The sequence below is a fragment of the Helianthus annuus genome, chromosome 14, assembly GCF_002127325.2.
Source record: "Helianthus annuus cultivar XRQ/B chromosome 14, HanXRQr2.0-SUNRISE, whole genome shotgun sequence".
Classification (NCBI taxonomy): Eukaryota; Viridiplantae; Streptophyta; class Magnoliopsida; order Asterales; family Asteraceae; genus Helianthus; species Helianthus annuus.
This window is the reverse complement of record NC_035446.2, coordinates 3,692,198-3,712,321: the sequence shown is the minus strand read 5'-3', so window position 1 is coordinate 3,712,321 and position 20,124 is coordinate 3,692,198. Positions and strand designations below refer to the sequence as shown.

The 20,124-nt window shown below is 36.4% G+C and overlaps 1 protein-coding gene across 1 annotated transcript; it reads right to left on the bottom strand.

Annotated features, from left to right (window-relative positions):
• Positions 1-4,005: 4,005 nt before the first annotated feature.
• Positions 4,006-6,808, bottom strand: LOC110907967. The gene is made up of 2 exons (XM_022152881.2): positions 6,519-6,808; positions 4,006-6,247 (listed from the first exon to the last, which is right to left on the bottom strand). The coding sequence occupies exons 1-2, from the start codon at positions 6,532-6,534 to the stop codon at positions 4,173-4,175; spliced, it is 2,091 nt and encodes a 696-aa protein (XP_022008573.1). The 5' UTR covers positions 6,535-6,808; the 3' UTR covers positions 4,006-4,172.
• Between the last annotated feature and the right edge of the window lie 13,316 nt (positions 6,809-20,124).

Below are 20,124 nucleotides of genomic sequence, written 5' to 3'. Positions count from 1 at the left end.
CTATGTTCGATTGTTCTTTTGAGTAGTTCAGTGACTCGGGTCAATTTGGGTTGGCGCTTTGTTTCAGTTTAGATCTCTGGTTCGGTCAAGACTGATCAGTTCGGTTCTGTTTTGTTTCGGGTTCAGTTAACGCAAGTCAACAACAGTCAACTCGGTCAACGAAAGTCAACCGGTCAACTGCTAGTCAATCGTCGAACCAAGACTTGGTAAAAATTTGAACTACGCGAATCTTGTCACTTTTATGTTTTTTTTAAATATGTATTATTTATGTAAAATTGAACTCGAATCGATATAGTTAGTAACTAAGTATATTTCGTTTTGGCACATCCTTATATACATTGTTTACAAACATTGATTAATCGTTGAATTTTGAGTATTATATTGACAACTTGTATTGTCGGGATCGTCCAAAAACAGAGGAAACTCTGCCCGTTTTTCGTAAATTCCGTAAATCGAAACGCGTTAATTTTATAAACCAAAACCTTTCGAAGTTCTAATATTTTTATTATCCACTATTATTATTTTGTGTTAATTAATGGTCGAACCACTAATGAAAACGCACGGGATTCAATTAAATTTTTATAACAGAAATTATAACTGTAAATTTATTTAATTAAATTATTCATTTAATTTCTTTTCTATTTGACAAAGCTTCTATAATATTTTTGATAAACTTAGATTAAAATCCTTGTATAAACTTTATATACAAAAATTATATATATACTTAACCACCGACTAGTTATACTCTAAATTCTACTTCGAATCCTCCGTCGTAATTTCCGAATACTCATACACCTTCGCTTGCCCATATAGGGTGACGCTGGTGTTCCATCATCCTACCCTCACACTCGTCGACGCTTGGATAATCGGAAGACTTAGCAATTATGTGAGTATACTCGATCCCTTTTCCCCTTTACACTTTGGGATGCAACATGTATGATTACAAAAAAACAAACTTTTATGCTTAAAACAAAACATACTCTATCTATGAACGAAACATGAAACTATTGTGATCAATTGCTATGCTTGTATGCTCTATGAACGATTTGTAACGTTATATGCTCATTACCTTTGCTAGCCCACCTTAACAATTATAGCGCTATAGGATTAACGCCCCGCCCGCTATTCTAATTGGGTATTGTTGAGTTAAACATTTCTATACCGCTAAACTATTGGGATTAGGCTATTGTGCGTTGTATTCTTGGGTTGATCATATAGTATGCCAAAAATTGCATCGCTAGTAAATTTAATCACTATGTTACGTGTTGGATATGAGTTTTATTTATTATGCTATGTAAACAAACTTGTATACTCGCTCTTTGCTTTTGCATTGAAACTCTATTTTAATACATGTTGCAGGTTGACAGTCAAGATGAAGAAGAATCAAGTTAGGATGGACTAGATACTCATTTTAATAATAAACCATGTTTGATGCAATTTGTCTTTATTTGAATCAATGTATTGGAATTTAGTCATTTATGAAATTTGATTTAATCTATATTATCACAAATAGTGTTATGATGCTTTTGAGCGATTTGTTCGTCTCATCCCGATGTTTCCGCCATCGGTTGGGGTGTGACACAACTTTCCAACATAAACCCCGTCTTTTTTTAGACGAAGCTTGTTAGTGGCATCCTGTGTTTGTGTTTTGGTGTGATATTCTTGTTTGGTGGCTTGTCATTAAAGATCAACTCTTGCTTGAATGCTATTTATAATAATGGAGTCCAAAATAGCGTTTTACACTTGTGTTGGTCCCTTCATGCCATGCATATATTCATCAAGAACAAAGCTCACATGATGACATATCACTGTCAACAGTCTCTTTTTCTTGAATATTTGTCCATCTCATTCAGCAAAAGATTATATTATCCACCTTGGTGAAGAATCCATTCAGTGAAAGGTTTGCCATCTGTGGTTATTTTAATCAATTGAGTGAAAGGTTTGCCATCTGTGGTTATTTTAATCAATTGAAGTGACAATGGGTCAGAATTTATAAATAATCAATTGAAGTCATTTTGTAAAACAAAATGAATAGTTCATCAAACGTCATGTGTTATACACCTCAACAAAACGGGTTTGTGGATGATGCAGGTTGAAGCACTACTTTGTCAGAAAGACATAGATGTAGTGCTCAAGGATGAAAAGCCAGAAAAGATGTCACAAGCAGATTGGGATAGGTTGGATAACGCTTTCTCTATAGGAGAATGTTCAATTAATATCTGGAAGAGACGTTAGCTAGAGGAATGATGACAACATTATCAAACATGTACGAGAAACCTAGTGCAACAAACATGGTTTATCTTATCTGCGAGTTTGTGAATACTAGGATGAGGGAAGGTGTTTAGTAACAACCCACATCAATAACCTAAACTCAATCTTATCCTGTTTGGTGTCTGTGAATATCAAGTTTGATGATGAGGTCCAAGCCCTATCGTTCTTGTCCTCTTTACCCTATATTTGGTCCGGAGCCGTAATTGTTGTTTCGAGATCTTTAGATACGATTAAGTTCATGTTTGCGAAGATGCGGGATCTTATTTGGGGAGAGGTTGTTCAACGTTGCGGTTCAGGTGAGTCTTCAAGTTCTTTGTTGAGCATAGAGGGCAGGGCATGGGAAGAAAGAATCAACGGGAAAGTCATCAGGGCAGGAGGAGGAGTGTATCTAAGGTTGGGAAGGATGTGATATGTTGGGAGTGTAAGAGAGTAAGACACTTTAGGAATTTGTGTCCAAAACATAAGAAAGAAATAAATTATGCAGCAAACCACGTAGTAGATGATGACGTTTTGGTCTGTAACGTGGATAGCGGTGTGGATTCCTGGGTTATGGATTCAAGTGCTTCATTACACGCTACCCACAACTGTGAAGCACTGCGAAATATGAAAGTTGGGGATTTTGGTAAGGTAGGCTGGCAAATGATGAAGTCATGGATGTCACAGGCATGGTTGATATTGACCTAGTTATTTCAGCTGGATCTACATTGACATTAAGAGACGTGAGAGTTATTTCAGGCTTAAGGAAAAACTTATTTCAGTCGGGCAACAACTGGATGATCAAGGTCACGAGGTTAAGTTCCTAGTGGAAGGTAATCAAGGGAAATCTTGTGTTTGGACTTGGCAAGAAGAAGGGCTCGTTGTATATGGTCGAGATTGATAGTCCCGTAACGATCCGGTTTCAGTCTCGGTTTGGTGAAAAATAGTGAGACGGGTGATTCGAGCCAATAACAATCGACAATGAACAACAAAGATGGAAACTTTAATGATTGAACAATGAAAGATTACAAAAGATAATCATCCACCCCGGGTGAGCTCCCCCGGGGTGGTGGCTCAAAAATGCACACCTCACAAATGATGTCTACTCTACTATTTATAGCCCCTTGAGCCTTGTTTTCCAAGCAAGCCGCCTCTTGCTTAGAAAACCTACTAAAGTCACTAAATTATCCGACTATTACAGATAAAAACGCCACATAATATAAACAATAAAATCTCTAAAACTTAAGCCGCCTTAATTGATAACATCATTATCTAATTTGACCCAACAGAGATACCACTAGAGGGAGTTAGCCTGATTCTAGTAAAGGAAATATATGGTTCACATAATATTATAGGCAGAAGAGGGTAACTTTTGTAGGAAAGGCACCCAGAGCTAAAGTGAAGATTATGGATAAATACATTTGGAAGTTTAAACCAGTCAAAGGACTTCATGATAGTAAGGGCAGTTGGCCCTAGTCGAGGGACTTGCGGCCCACGGCCCTATTTCTTTAATTATTGGTTTTAACCCTAATTGTGTAGTCTATAAAATTAATCTCTTGCATTTGTAAAGTTTAACACCTGAATAAGCGAATACCCTAGTTGCCCCCGTGTACGTAGGTTGCACATCACGGATGAACCACGTAAATCTCGTGTTTGTTCTTGCTTATTGCGTGTGTGTGTGTGTGTGCACGCTCGTTAATCCTAACAAAGTGAACTAGGATCATTTGATAAAACAAAGGAACTTACAAGAGAGATCAGGATATAATAAATGTAACTTCATTTAACTGTTGGATCAACTAGAAGTGTACAACTATGAAAGTATTCTGATAAAATAAAAAGTTATAACTTTCTAAACACCATACTTTTATAAGCAAAAATTTAAAGTTAAAATGAATGAATTTGATTCACTAAATCACAGTTCTGCGTTAGAGCACATTAACTCTAGCTCTAGCATGGCCTTGAGAGACCTGGAACTGCTCGGTAATGCCCAAATGTGCCATCAAAAGCCAAACATGAGTCAAAAACTCTCCCCCTTTGCGAAGCTGCTGCTCGTGGTGAAACCCTCTGCAGTGAGTAGCAGCATGAGCCATAATCTCAATCCATACTTGACTTGTTACTGTCCACATGCGTTCCATTTCCATCTTTTTCAAAGTTAACGCGAGCCTACAACCATCAAAAAGAGCAGATTTGCATCGATCTCCCTTCACTTTACTAGGTAAAACCTCAAGAGAATCAACTTCAAGCAGCTTGACACAGGCTTCAACCTTTTCAGTAATTGGCCCTTTTTCTTTGAAGAACCGCATGGCTTCAGCGCAAGTGTCACGATACCGGATCATACCAATACCAACAGGCAGCATAACTGGATAAGAGATGAGAAGATACAGCAGATAGTCAGATATGTGCTTGCTTTCAGTCCGGTAGATATTAGCATTGACTTCATCGGTAAGGTCAAGATCTCCGTAGTAGCAAAGAGAGGTAGCAATGTGCCATATAAGAATGCTCTGATCGAATTCGACTTCAGTAACACTCCATCGAAGAGCATTACAATCCGTATGTCTTAGAGAAAAACTACCTCTGTGAGTGCATAACACTCTGGGATCGGAGTTGACAACCATGAGCTCACGAAACTGAGTATAAATCAAATATTTTAGGTTGTCTGTAACTTTGCTGTAAGTCTTGTAACGGTGCTGTACTCGAATATTATCTATCCCAAAGAATTTCTGAACTTGCAAGAAGGTAGCAGGCTTCTCTTCAAGAGCGACACTTAGTAGCTCAAACTGTGCAGTGGAGCCAGACCACCTTAGTTTGGTCGGGTTTTTTAGGAATGGGAATATGAGGGCATTCCGAGTCATTTTTCGCTGGCTCAACCAATGATCGGTCCAGTCTGAGCAGAGCATGGTAATAACAGCAACTATTTCCAGTAAAATGGCAACACCAATTATTAGGTAAGTAATGACAATGTCAATGAAGTGGTAGTTGCTCATATCACTGAGAAAATAGAATCCCACAGTTACCAGAAGAAGGAAAAAAGAACTAATAAGGCGAAGCATGAGCCCCCTAAACGTATACACCACGTTAGCCTTGGTGTAAAGCATATCATATGCAAATCCAAGTTCAATCTCGACAACATGAAAGGCTTGAATGGGGTTAAGATGGCGAAAGTAGGATTGGCTACCATCTCTATCCACAAAAGTGAGGATGAGATCGACAAAAAGCCGTTTGAATGTTTGAAATAGTTGGTAAGCTTCGGATATGACATTACCTCCCACAGGATATGCATGATCATTGGCAGGAAGTGGAGACTCGTGGATGTCGTCAACGCTCGCAATGAAACCCTGTGACTTTTTCAAGTAGAGACTCTCCAGGAATTTGGGATAATTGGGACCCGGGTCAGGGGGACCAAGCATCGAGTCGCGGAGATTCTCAGTGTTGGCTAACCGTAGAGCCATAATACGTTCTGCACATTTGATGAAACCAGCTAGGTAAACTAATATGCTTAACTGTGGGAGATCTGAACAGCCAGGCCAGGATAACAAAAGGATATAAAGAGCTACTCCGGATTGAAAGAGTATCTCCACAAAATGTCTTAAAGAAAGCTCGTTATCTTCTAACGCAAAGGCGGTAATTGCATCTGGACCACCAAGGTGAAGGAGGAGAAAGGGTGCCCAAAACGACATGAGTTCACTTGTATTTTGTTTGTGAACTTGTGAAAGGGAATGGGAGGTGTAGGTGTTGCATACATCTAAGGCTGTTCGGGTAATAACACCAAGGGCTGCTGCTGCCACCGCGTATGCCAATAAGTAGGCAAACCAGAGAGCCATTCTGATTCGTGTTCTTGGATTGTATTTCCGAACGTTGCCTAGTAAAATTAAGGTGATCTGTGAAACAAGACTGATTATAATCAGCCCACGTAGGGCCCACTCGTTCCACATATTTTTTACATCATTTGGCACTACTTGGAATAGTTTTCTGTGGTCTGCAAACATAAGCAAACCTATAACTGGAAACAAGTACAAAAAACAAGAAGTCAGCTGCAAGATAGATATCCAAGTGGATTATATTATTTTTAGTAGGGTGTGCGAAAACCGACCCAGACTAAAAAACGCAATATCCAGTTATAGATGGTTCAGTTCTTGGTCTATGGTTTAAAAAACTGTTTTTGATTCGGTCAGTTATATATAAAATCACTTCTTTGCTCAGTCCAGTTCGAAGAACAATACAAAAATAACACAAAAATAGACAGCAAATCGTCGAGCCAAAAGAAGACTTACCACCAATGGATATCATTTTCCTTCCAAAATCTTAGAGCATGTAAGAGGAATAATATTTTGTTAATTTGTTTGACGATTGGAGTGTGTGCTATTTCAAATAACCGAGGATGAATATTTATACACTGTGTAACCAGAAAAAAAGGAAAGTTAACAACAATTTCTCTGTAATTTGGTATTCCAAGGATCACACAAAGATTTCTTGTTTTATTGTTTTTCTAGGAAGCTGAGAAATTACACCTTCAGAAGTTATTGACTAATGAGGCTGGTGTGGGTATGGTAGGGTGTGACATAGAGACACAATTCAGTTATTAATGAATATACTAACTAAACAACAAAAAAACAATGTAAAATAACCAATAAGTTATTAATGAATATACTAACTAAACAACAAAAAAACAATGCAAAATAACCAATAAGTTAATATAGAAATGCAGAGCCAGATCTGCAATCTTTTGGCGACTCAAAGTCAAAGGTTCAGATAGGACCACAAGATAATTTTTGTAAACATGGCCAAAAGTCCTAAAACTTTTCTGCTAAAGTTCCTCACGAGTTCCATTAAACTTATTTATGCCATTATATTATTAAACAAAAAATAAAGTTCTCTTTTCTTACGATTTAACTTAAAAATTGTATTTTTTCACTTTTAGCATATTAACTCTCACAGCTCCATTAAGTTCAAGCTTTTGTGATGTAGTGAGTGATACGATAAACGAAGATCAACACGTTGATTCTACGAATACCCGTGTGTCTCTTCCCCAACCCCCAAATTGCAACCCAAAGGCCACGGAATTTGAAGTGAAAAATAACTTTTCTCAAAATTCAAGTCTGATTGTTTCATTCACTAAAGGAACATATAAATAATGACAGAAATTCGAAATGGGCCTAAAAAAGACAACGGGCCAAACACAAGCCCAAAAACAAAATGCCCAAAATACATGAAAAAACATAAAAATGGAAAAAACTAATAGAAATAAGCGTTTTTTCGGCACGGACGATGACCCAAACCGCCGTTGGCTGTTTGCAGCAAGTTAGAGCTCGTTCTCCCGTTCGTTTTGGCTGGTCACACGCTCCAAACGGACCTCCGTAGCCCAAGTTAGAGCCATTTCAGCGAAGCCCCTTTTGTGACGCGATCTTGGGCCTCCAAGTACCGGATGACCCGCTCTTCTACGCTTGGGCCCGCATCATAGGTACAGAAAGAAAAAGGCAGAGTATGCATATCTTATATTTTTGAAAAAAATAAAAATAGATGCAGATATATAGCAGTGTTTGGGATCCTTAGACTTCATAGCCATCTTTCATCTTTTGTCAATACACAAAGAGGTGGGATGTTCATGTCCAATGGAAATAGATGTAGTACCATCGGTAGTGTCACGTTTACTAGCAGGGCCGGCCCTGGGGTGGGCGGGGAGGACCACCGGCCAGGGCCCGATATTTCGGAGGGCACACTATTTTAGAAAAACCCGATATGTATATGTAAAAATTTCTTTTTTAATAGGGTATACATATACAAACACCAACATATGCCCCCTTACAAAACTATTCTTATGCTTTAGATTAGTTATTAGCCTATTGACATTAGAGCCCACGGGGCGGTACGTGATAATATCACGGAAGCCAAACTTCAACGCGTTATTCCACCCCCACAAGAAAGTTCAACGCGTTATTTTATCACGGAATCGATTTTTCGTTATTTTTTATCACGCGTTATTCTTTTGTTTTGTGAGGGTAGTTGGTTTGGGGGAAATTGTTGGGTGTGGTGGTGAGTGATGACCACCCCCACTAAAAAAGATTGTGAGTGATGAAAAAATGGTTGATGATATGGCGGAACTTGATTGGTGCTTGTGAGTGATAGAATTCTATCACTAGTGACCACCCCCCTCCCCTTAGGTTTAGACCTTTACTGAGCCCAATACCCAATTTCGTTAAAGCCTAAGGGCACGTTTTTTGGAGCTCGAACTGGGTACACAAATTCTCAGGGCCGGCCCTGATTACTAGATTACTAACCCATGAGACAAAACAAAGTCATAGTCTATCAAGTCCTTCAAATCAACATTCAAGAGCCTAGTCTCTCATTGTATGACTTCTCAAACTGAAGTTGAAGGAAAGATCTGAGTTCTGAATCCAGAAAGATCGAAGCAAGCAAAACAAAGTCAAGTATGACTAATCCCAGACCCGGTCCCATACCTGATTACTCGTCCCAACTGTGTTGGGTTTCAGGTTTACTCTTCGAGTTTGGGTTCGATTGTCATCCCTAATGCCCATATTCACACTAAGGTATCCTGTAATAATAACTAATTACAAATGTGATCTAATAAGGCATATATAACCTCTAAATCTTTCACTTTTTTCGATGACCTTTAAATTTATATAAGAGGTAGATGGCATCGAAGGTTTCTTGTATTGTAGAAAACTATTAAGGGTTGAAGCAAAGAAACAAACTTAATTAGTTTGAAAATATTTTACAAATATTTGATTTTAAATGCTATTTAAACAAAGTTTTGTGTTTTTTATTTAATTTTATATATATCTATACTATATTATAACACATATTAAAAGTATAATATAGTCATTTCGCCTAATTTTCAATACGTACAATTATTTTAAACACATAGTACAAGCATTCAAAGAACCAATGTGTTGAAATAGTCCTAAAATTGCATCATCTTCAGGAAAAAAAACAGAAAAAAACATCTGCAATCAAATCTGGCTCCATCTTCGAAAACATCTGGTTTTGCAGTTTTAGGGCTTTTGGTAAGTATGTAGGGATAGATGTAGCTTGTATAAGGTGAATTGAATGATTTTTTAAAATTCCTGAAGACCTTGTGAGGTTGTATGGTGAAATTTATCTGTTGAAGACATCAAAGCATAGCAATATTATGAAATTTAATACGTGGTGGGTTCATCTGTTCAATACGTATTGACTTTCTGTAAGGATCATGGTATAGATAGACCATGCTAATGCTACGAATAAGTAGACTAATAAATTACTATAGGAATTGGTGGCTTGCGGTTGCAAACATGTAACATTTTTTTTTTCGGGAAAAAAATATAGGAATAGCGGCTTGAAAAAACGAGAACCAAAAATTGAGACTTTATCTAGAACCGGAAATAAGAAAAAGTAAACGGAAAACTAAAGCTAACATTGACTGGACAAGGCGGCAGCGGTGGTGGCACGCCGCCCCGTCTAAGGTATTTCTAAAGTGGTGACGGCGGGTTTTTATTTAACGGAGAAGAGATAAAGGTAACCAGAACCATACCATACGGCTGTGATACCATATATGGTAAAAGACGATCTCATTACAATAATTAAAGAATACTAGAAACTTTAGCAGACACACACTAATAAAATCTAAAAATATTGTAGTCCAATAGGTTGAATGGGTCAAAAGTCTCGTTAAGTCTCTTCTAGAGCGTAAAATCCTCCTGAATTATTTTATTATAAAAGTAAACTGCAACTCTAGAAGTCACATTTGACACTAATTATTGTTGAATAATCTTGATGAGTTCAGGTCGAGTATGGGTCAAGTCGGGTCATGAAACAACGAACGGGGTACTGCTCATCCAGAAAGTTTCTAGAAGTTTATTTTAATCACATGTTTTTAGTGGTTTAATTAAGTCATAGGTTAGTTATTTGTTAGTCCAAGTAATAGGGTAGTGGGTAGGTTAATATCCCTAATCTTTAGGTGCAAGTTTTATTTTTCTTATTTAATGTACGTATAATCAAAGAATGAAAAGTGTGAGTTCCAACAGAAAATCAAGACCTCTGCTCTTTTGTTTTTACTTTGATTTTTTTGGAGCTTTACCAACAATTATTTACTAAAAACTTAGACACAAAGTGTTTAGCCCATCCAACCTCGACCCAAACCAAAACATTGTCATCGTGGCTTGAGCCTGTCGGTACCCAAAACGTCCGACCGGTTCATTTTCTCACCTATACATAAATCAAATATATCGAATGAAATAGAAAATGAATTATCTGTTGCAAACTATTATTAGATAGATCCTTGTTAACATAACATGAAACTATGAGTACATACATATATTTTTCAAGTGATAAAAGATTGACAATGGAAGCAGCTATTTGCCAAGTTAAATCACTTGCGGAAAGATTTCTAGTATCAATTTCAAAAGTGTATTTTATGTTTTATACAATCTTTAAAGAAATAGTGTTCCTATAATTATAAAAGAAGAACTAACTTACATAAATACGATTCGAGGGGGATTTAATTGAAGTTGCTTATTATACCTGCCCATGAGTAATTATATTTGATCCACCAGGATCTCCTACCTAAGAAAGCAATAACAAAAGCTTCACCTAGCTACAACAACAGATCATTTAATTCACAGCAAGAGTGAAAGCAAGCAGAGCATGTTCCCGGGTCTGACCATCTTTAAACATACCCGCTTCAAATCCACCAGTGGTTTCAAGCAATAACTAAGACATCAATCTGCTTGAGATGTAACACTAATCAAGTTCTTTATCAAGACCTTTTCTCCAATCGATTTAACACCATCAAACAAAATTACACAAATCTTTGCAATAAACAATATAAAACCTAACCTGCTGGTTGCTAAAAGGGACAAATAATGGACTCAGTTTAATGGAACTAAGATTAGTTTTCAACCACTAATGTGCCATCAATTATACATATTTACTACTATTAGGGTGCCCGCGCGATGCGGCGGGGGCGACACTTTGGATTGCGGCACTCGTTTCTGGTAGTTTTCTTATTCGTATAATATTTATGATATCATTATTGTGGTGGATGTATATCATTAGTGATACACATATATAAAGTTTTGTTTTTAATAAAAATTAATAATCAAAAGACAAAAAATATTGTTTTTCTATAAAAATTAATAATCAAAAGACAAAAAATAAAAGATAAGTTGTTATCATTGTAAAGTATGTTTATTTAATTGGTTAAATTATAAAGTATAATTTTATTCTTTAAAGTTCATAACATTTTTTAAATATCCACATAGTACTCATCTAATAAACTTTAAGTTTAAAATTTTCGTTTTTTATAAAAATAAAAAAATAGTATTTGAGGAGCTTTAACTTAATTGTTAAATTTCTTTTTTTACAGATATTAAAAATTTATATTTTTATAAAATTTCAAGAACTGATTTTATAAAAAAAATAGGATGTTAAAATATCTTTATTAAATTTATATCATACTAAGTTCAGATTTATAGTTCGTAACTAATCTTATATATATGAGTCTACTTTTAACTTATAATCCCTAAAAATATGCAACACAATCTATTATGTATCTAGTCAAGTTGGTAAAAAATTATTCTGAAAGTGACTAATATTATCTATAACAATATAGTTGAACTTGTAATTTCAAAAAATTTGCAACACAATTTAATATTTATCTAGTAAAGATTGTAAATTTCTGGAGTATTTTATTTATATTACTTGTTAAAAAATGTTTATAAAAGAATTGTTTTGTTAAAAAAACAAAATGTTTTGTTTATAAATAAAGTAAAAAATTGTTTTACACATGTAAAGTTTTGTTTTTTATAAAAAAAATGATAATCAAATGACAAAAAATAAAAGATAAGTTGTTATAGTTGTAAAGTAAGTTTATTTTGTTGGTTAAATGATAAAGTTTATAATTTTATTCTTTAAAGTTCATAACTCTTTTTGTAATATCCACATGGTACTCATCCAATAAAATTTAAGTTCAAAATTTTTTTTATAGAAATAAAAAATAGTAGTTGACTCGTAAGTACGTTTTACACCTTTAACTTTAATTGTTAAATTTTGTTTTTATATATATAAAAAATTTATATTTTTATAAAATTTTAAAAATAGTTTTTTTTAATAGGATGTTAAGAGTTTATATCTTTATTAACTTTATATCATAGTAAGTTCAATTTTTTTGTTTAGCTTTAAAGTTTAGTATTTATTATTTTTTAATTTAGAAATACAAATTATGAGATTAATATCCAAGAATAACTCTAATATTTTATAATTTCAGCTTGACTATATCTAAGTGCAATATCTATTTATTGCAACTTTAGGATATTAATTTATATAAGTCTAGTTGACCTGTAAATTTAGGATACTAACTTTATTTTGAACTTTATTAATATGGTCAATAACTGCATTATTTCAACACCAAAAATAAAATTTCAAGTATAAAATATTATTCATACGTCTAGATCAAACATAACAGCTGAAAATGAAAAAAAACATAAAAACACTTGATAGATTTTATATTAGACTGCATGAAATCTGTCCCGCTTCTGAATTGACACTCGAGGTATTTTTAATCGGGTTTTCTAGTTTGTGCTTGAATCGGCAGTATCTTCTAATTCCTCTTATTTGTCGTTGACCTCAGAATCGAATCGTCTGAATTAATAACCTCACTCCATTTCCATTCAGAGAGTCTCTTGGATCTCTTCCTTTGAGTCTCAAACTTTCAATCCTTAAAAATGACAAAAATTGAATACAAAAGTTAAAAAAAGATTAAATAAACCTTAAAATTACCTCTTTACTAAATTCACGTTGAAGATTAGACTTGTATGTACTAAACATTGCACCACAAGAAATAATATCAACACTTTTATCACCATCATCCTGCAATAAAACACACATATAATAACATAACGAACATGTTAATATGAAAGATATACGCAAAAATAAAACTTAAAAACCAGCAAAATCAACACCTTAGAGCTTGTTCGACAAATTGGTTGTTTAAATTGGCATGTTCATCATGCAACTGAATCTGAAAAATCAAATAAGTTAACATTCTCATAAAAGTAAATAAAAGAAAAAAATTATTCACTGCTGCAATATAAGAGAACTGACCTTTTAATTTTCAATCTCGCATGCTTGGTTTTTCGCAACAATTGAATTCAGAACTGGATCCATTTTCTAACTTTGTTTAGTAATAGATATATGGATGTCCTGCTTTGTATTTATATTAGTAACTATATAAGTGCATTAGGGTTTAATTTTAGATTTGTCACCCCTTTATTTAGGAAGTTTGTTGTAGTTAGTTTTAAGTTTTTATAAGATATATGTAAGTACAGATATTAGACAGTTTTAATAAAATAAAATATGACACATAATATCTTCATTTTATATTACGGTACTCATATTGCTATCATATATGTTTGAAGTGATAAAATATTGACAATGGAAGCAGCTATTTGCCAAGTTAAATCACTTGCCGAAAGATTTCTAGTATCGATTTCAAAAGTGTATTTTATGTTTTATACAATCTTTAAAGAAACAGTGTTCCTATAACTATAAAAGAAGAACTAACTTACATAAATACATTCGAGGGGATTTAAATTGAAGTTGCTTATTATATGTGACAACCCTCATAATTCCATGTATTCCGTACAGTTCATTAATGATAATTAAAGTGCTTGATGACTGTGCTGAATCATTTAACTGCTTTCTATATCTGTGTTATACCTACATGTATTTTTTAACATACTAGTAATGTACAGAAAAGTTGCTAAATAGTCCTGTGTGATTTCCTAAGTGTTAGAAATTAAAAACGTTACAAAATATATATGTAGGACGCTTTACGGATTAATTAAGCAGTTTAACGGAACAGTGTCAAACCGAACAACCAGACTTTACCCGGAACAAAAAAAAAACATATTGACATTAACATTGTTTTTTCTTTTCTGAGCCAGTTAGGGTCCCCGAATACCCCTAACACCCGTTATAAATTACAACACTCTAATAGTTAGTTTAAACACCTAACTTATCTAACTAAAAACTAACTAATTACTTAAAATCCAACCATGACCCTTTCCCCCCTTGTAACCAATCGACCCCCCAAGAGGAGACACACTCTTACATGTGTTGATTATTTTATTAATTGCCTAGTGTTTTGGTCAAAAATTACCGAAGCAATTAAGTGATCAAATTAGTTAAGTGAGGTAGTGTGCTAGAAAGTGTTGTGGTAAATGTGCTTGTTAAGTTGTTTATAAAATTAGTATTCGGGATACGGCTCAGGATATCGAGTTGTATCGATGATCAAACAATGAGCGGAAAGTAAAGTAAATGACACGGGATGTACGAGGAAAGCCCTTGATCAATCTAGATCGCCGGCATAAAACCTCGGGAGCTGACAATCGCAGCTGCCTTGTTCTTCTATTGCTTCAAATATCAGGATATAGTGCAGGATGTGGTGCGGATCAACTAAGTGTTACAATGTGAATTGAGTACAAGTGTGGTGATTGCCGTAATCTAGAGAGTAAGAGTGTACGAGAGTGTGAGTGAAAAGGTTGTGTGTCTTAAACTGATCCGCCACGTCTATTTATAGTAAAGATAAACCAACAAACTATCCTAAACTTGCGGGATCCACCGAATATTCCTTCATTGAACGTTGTAGACCTGGTCTTTCGGGCTCAACGTCTCTTCTTCAACAAATTCGTCCGAGTCTTGAGGAGAAGAAGTCCTTTCGACCGTTAGTAAGTCTTAACCTTCAACCTGCACGTGGTTAATTAATAAATCTCAGGATATTACCCAAGATGTCGGCAATATCCTCTTCCAGCATCCTGGTCACAAGCGAACAAACAAAGGCAGGATATCGGTCAGGATATGCACGCTTAGAAAATGACCCATAACAATTGTCCCCAAATATATCTGTTGGTGTACCAATCCAACGGATATATTTCGAAAATCTTATCCCATAACTCATGGCATTTAAAATGAAGCGACGGTCAAGATCACATCGTAACTTCCAACGCGTTTTTTACTCAATGGAGATTTACGATGCCCCTATATCTTCTCTCTTCTTGTTTGAAAAGCAGATATCTCCAACAGAACCTTCAGGTAATTTCTTCATTTCAAATTTTCTTCTTGTCAATCTACTTCATTTCACTTGCAATGGATACTGAGACCTTCATTCAGCAGAATCTCCTTAAAAATCCCGAAAAGGAGATCTGCGCTTTTGACAACGCGGACATCGCAGCTTTAAGAGCTTCCGGCGCTTTCCCCGACAGCACAGTCTTTAGATCATTCGATCGGTCAATCCGATCGGATGCTTCTTCTACCGAATGGATTTTTTTTCCGGTATATCCCTTTTCACTAGGTCTTCGGTACCCTTTTCCTGAATTCATGATGCAATTCTTTCGAACCACCGGCATTTCTTTTGCTCAAACCATGCCCATGGTTTGGAGAGTACTGATTGTACTTAATCAAATCAAAAATCTCCACTATTCCGACCTTCGCATCGAGGATTTGCCTATCGCTTATCGTCTCCGATCCCACGGCTCTAGCCGATTCTTGCTTTTCTCGACATCCAACAAACCCTTGATTCTCAAAGCCACAAAAAACGAAGACGGATGGCAACGCAAATTTTTCTTTGTCAAACGAGATTCCATTGCCAAGGGTGCCAACCTTCCGGTGGAGTGGTTAACCACCGGTAGGATCATAAATATCCTCATAGACCATTTAATTGTTATCTTCTATTAATACCTTTCTTTTTGATCTTTATGCAGTGAACTTTAAGGAAGTTGCTCCCCCTAGCGCTGATTCAGAAGAGAGAATCAATACCATTTACCGGTTACCTGCAATAGATAGAACTTTCACCACACACGTCCCGAGTTCCAGCCAATACTCATCATCCGAGATGTCTGGTAAGAATTTCTTTCAGAATAATTAGTCACAATAGTATAATGATAAAAATAAAGATTAAAACTTTTCCCTTTTATGCAGCACCAGCTAAGATCCCTGAAGTCTTTGATCTTGACGAGTTGGACAACTATTCTAATCAGATCTAGGTCAAGAAAGAGCCTAACCGCAAAACCACAGCTACATCCAAGCCCAACAGCTCCAAAGCCATCGTCATACCTAAACCTTCACCGGCCACCAAACCCCGGAGTTTAAGCTCCCGCAAAAGGAAAGAACCTGATTCCCCTGTCATTTCTGACACATTTCCTTACGAGAAGCACGGGTTCATTGAAGCTAGCGGGTTTATGACTTCTTTTATTAACCAAGTCAGTATCCTCATACCATATCCTGCGATTTACACTACTATCAAAGGTTTATCCATATTAATACCTATCTTTTTACCTTTGCAGGGTCTCGAGCGTTTGGTTAACTTATATCAAGAATCCTGCAAGCTTAACAAGACACTCGAATCTAAATTAAAGGAAGCAGAAGTCACGATCTCCGACCAAGGTATGATTGCGGCCGCCAAATCTCGTCATTACTAGGAGAAATACAAAGCTATGACCCAAGAACACCGAGCTGCTCTCAACCAAGCCACTCTTCAAGCCCAGGCCGATCTAGAAGCCGCCCATGTGCAGTACGAACGGGATATGGTCAGCTACCGGGGGAGCCTCAAAAGTTCCGTTGTCATTTCTCTCCTCCAAGCCAGGTTGAAGATGGCTCACGAAGCCAAAACATTAGGCTTCGACTGTCCTTCCTGGGATGTTGGTGCTTGGGAGACCAAGTTAAAGAACCTCGTCGGCACCTTTTCCAAATCAAATGTCGATGAATCTTCCAAAGCGGCCGAAAAAGCAACCGATGCTGAGAAGGATGCTGAGGCGGATTCCAAGACGGATGCCGCTGAAACCACTATGGACCAAGAAGGCGCTACCCCTAGAACTTATTTCCTTTGAATTATTCGAACAATTTTATGTTTCTAAGAACAATTTACATTTCCGTATCTAAACAATTCGATAGCCGAAGGTGGATGGGTCCTGGGTTTCAGGATGAAACCTTCGGTTATCAAAGAATAATTTCATCTCTTTATATTTCTAAGTATAAATTTTAGCTTTGCAAAAATTCCATACTGTTATCTTATAAAATATCATGATCAGTATGTTCAGCAATATATTGTAAAACTCTTTATTAGATAGAACTTACAAACATCCCTTCAGTTTTGTAGAAAGTTTTTAATAAACAACCAGTTTTCAATAGTATTTAAATGATCAAAGTTCCAAACTATTACTAGTTTCAAACACCCTAATCAAATATTCTGAAAAAGACTTTGAGAATATATCAGGATACTTGTCCTTTTTATAAAACATAATATCACTAAAAACTTAAACGAGGTTTACAAAGGAAAGATCATACCAGAAATAAGGTATAAACCTATTGCAATTCTTCCCATAACGATGTCCCGTGTGCAAGGTATTTAGTGCATTAGTTCCAAATCCCATCTTTTTAGCTTTTGCACCACCACCTTGATGGGAATGTCCCCTGTGTACAATGCCTTCAAATACTTTATAAATCTTCTGAATGTCAGTTTCCATTGTCTAGGAAATTTTTTATGTCCCAAGGGCAAAACCCAAGGATGTACTGGAGATAAATCCTTCGTATCCTGGGGAAAATCCCAAATTTTCATGCGCTACAGGCGGGAGTGTATAAACTCCAAGACTTAGAAAGGTGAAAACCTTTAAACCTTAGAGAGTATGAAAATACCCTTTCGTGAGAGAGGGTGATCAATCCTCATATACCTTTAGGATTTAGGATATAGCCAACAGTAACGAAATTGTCAGCCACTTTTACATGGACTGGTCCCGCCACCTTGAACTATCCCTGAATAACTTGCGCTCCAGGCGGGGTGTTTAAACCCAATTCGGAAGAAAGGTGAATACCTTTAAACCTGTGAAGGGATCAGTATCCCTTAAACGTGAGAGAGGGGGCCAATCCTCTAATCTTTCGAGTTATCCTGAGCTCATATCCTGGAGCTACATCCTGAAACATATCTTGCAAAACAATTTTAAACTAAGGTGGGTGTTAACTTGGCTAACACCCCTCCGATGCTTAAGTCAGTATTGGGTTACAAAGAATAAATTAAACCAAACATATTTAAGAAAGGTAGAATTCATACCATCCTAAGTTAGAAATTAAATTCTAAACTTACTTGAAATAGAGCTTGAGGTGTATAGCATTCCAGGACCTCGGTAGCATATCCCCCTCCATATTCTTGAGTCTGTATGCTCCTTTTCCTGCTTCTGATTCAACCTCGTATGGTCCTTCCCATTTTGGGGCTAGCTTGCCATCGGCAGGATTAGTAGTATTCTGAAAAGCCTTTCTTAGCACCCAATCTCCAACCTTAAACCTTCTGGTCCTAATGTTCTTGTTATATACCCTGGATATTCTCTGTTGATATGTTGCCATCCTTAGCCTTGTCGCATCTCTTTTTTCATCTATAGTGTCTAAATCTTGACACAAGGCTTCAGGATTCTGCTCAGGATCACTTAGGGTAGATCTTACAGTGGGTATTGTCATTTCTGTCGGGATTACTGCCTCTACTCCAAATACTAAGGAAAATGGAGTTTGCCCAGTAGCATTCTTCACAGTTGTCCTGTCAGCCATAGGACAAATGGTAATTCTTCTGCCCATCTTCCCTTCTTAGCCCCAAGTCTCTTTTTCAAATTGTTGACAATTATCTTGTTTGAGGATTCTGCCTGCCCATTCTCTTGAGGATGTACTGGAGTAGATGTTATCATATTGATCCCCCAACTCTTGCAGAAATCAGTGGTCCTCTTGCTTATAAACTGAGACCCATTATCACAGATGATTTCAGCTGGTACCCCAAACCTGGTCAGGATATTCCTTTTTATGAAGGATGCTACTTCTTGGTCTCTAACTTGGACAAACGCTTCAGCTTCAACCCACTTAGAATAATAATCCGTCATTGCTAGCATAAAGACTTTTCCTCCCGGGGCCTTTGGTAATTTTCCTACAATATCCATGCCCCACTTCATAAATGGCCAAGGGGAAACAACAGGATATAACGGTTCAGCAGGCTGATGCAATATGTTACTATGTCTTTGACATGCATCACATCTTCGAGCATACTCTGCGGCATCTTTTCTCATTGTTGGCCAATAATATCCTGTCCTTAATACTTTCAAAAATAATGACCTGCCCCCAGTATGGTTACCACAATCCCCTTCATGTATATCCCGAAGTACTTCTTTGGCTTCAGGATCCTCCAAGCATCTCAAGTATGGTCCTGCAAGAGATTTCTTATATAAAATATTATTTATAATAGTGAACCGTGATACCTTCATCCTAAATGCCTTAGGATTTTCATCTTCGGGGATATGTCCTTCCTTGAGATATCTCATAATTGGAGTCGTCCAGGATTTAGGATCCTCTTCAGGATACACCATTCCAGGATTCTGAATACCTGCTACTTCTTTATGCTGAGGATCCGTTGCAGGATACAGGATATGTAATATCGGTATTGGGGTCCCTTCTGGTATCCTGATTGATGATCCCAAGTTGGCCAATGCGTCTGCTTCGGCGTTATCCTCTCTTGGTACCTGTTCAAGTGTAAAAATATCGAAATATCCTGCTAATTTTTTAAGAACACCGAGGTATTCGATTAGTTTCTCACCCTTGACTGCATAGGATCCATTAAAATGATTAGTAATTAACAAGGAATCAACATATACTTGCAAATTATTGATATCATATTCTTAGCCAATTCTAATCCTGTAATTAAAGCTTCATATTCTGCCTCATTGTTAGTAGCAGGGAATTCACATCTAACAGCCTGGGGTATTATGTCCCCTTGTGGAGATTTTAGTAGTATACCTAAACCTACACCCCTTACATTAGATGCACCATCAGTATATAATGTCCAGGATTCTAAGTTCT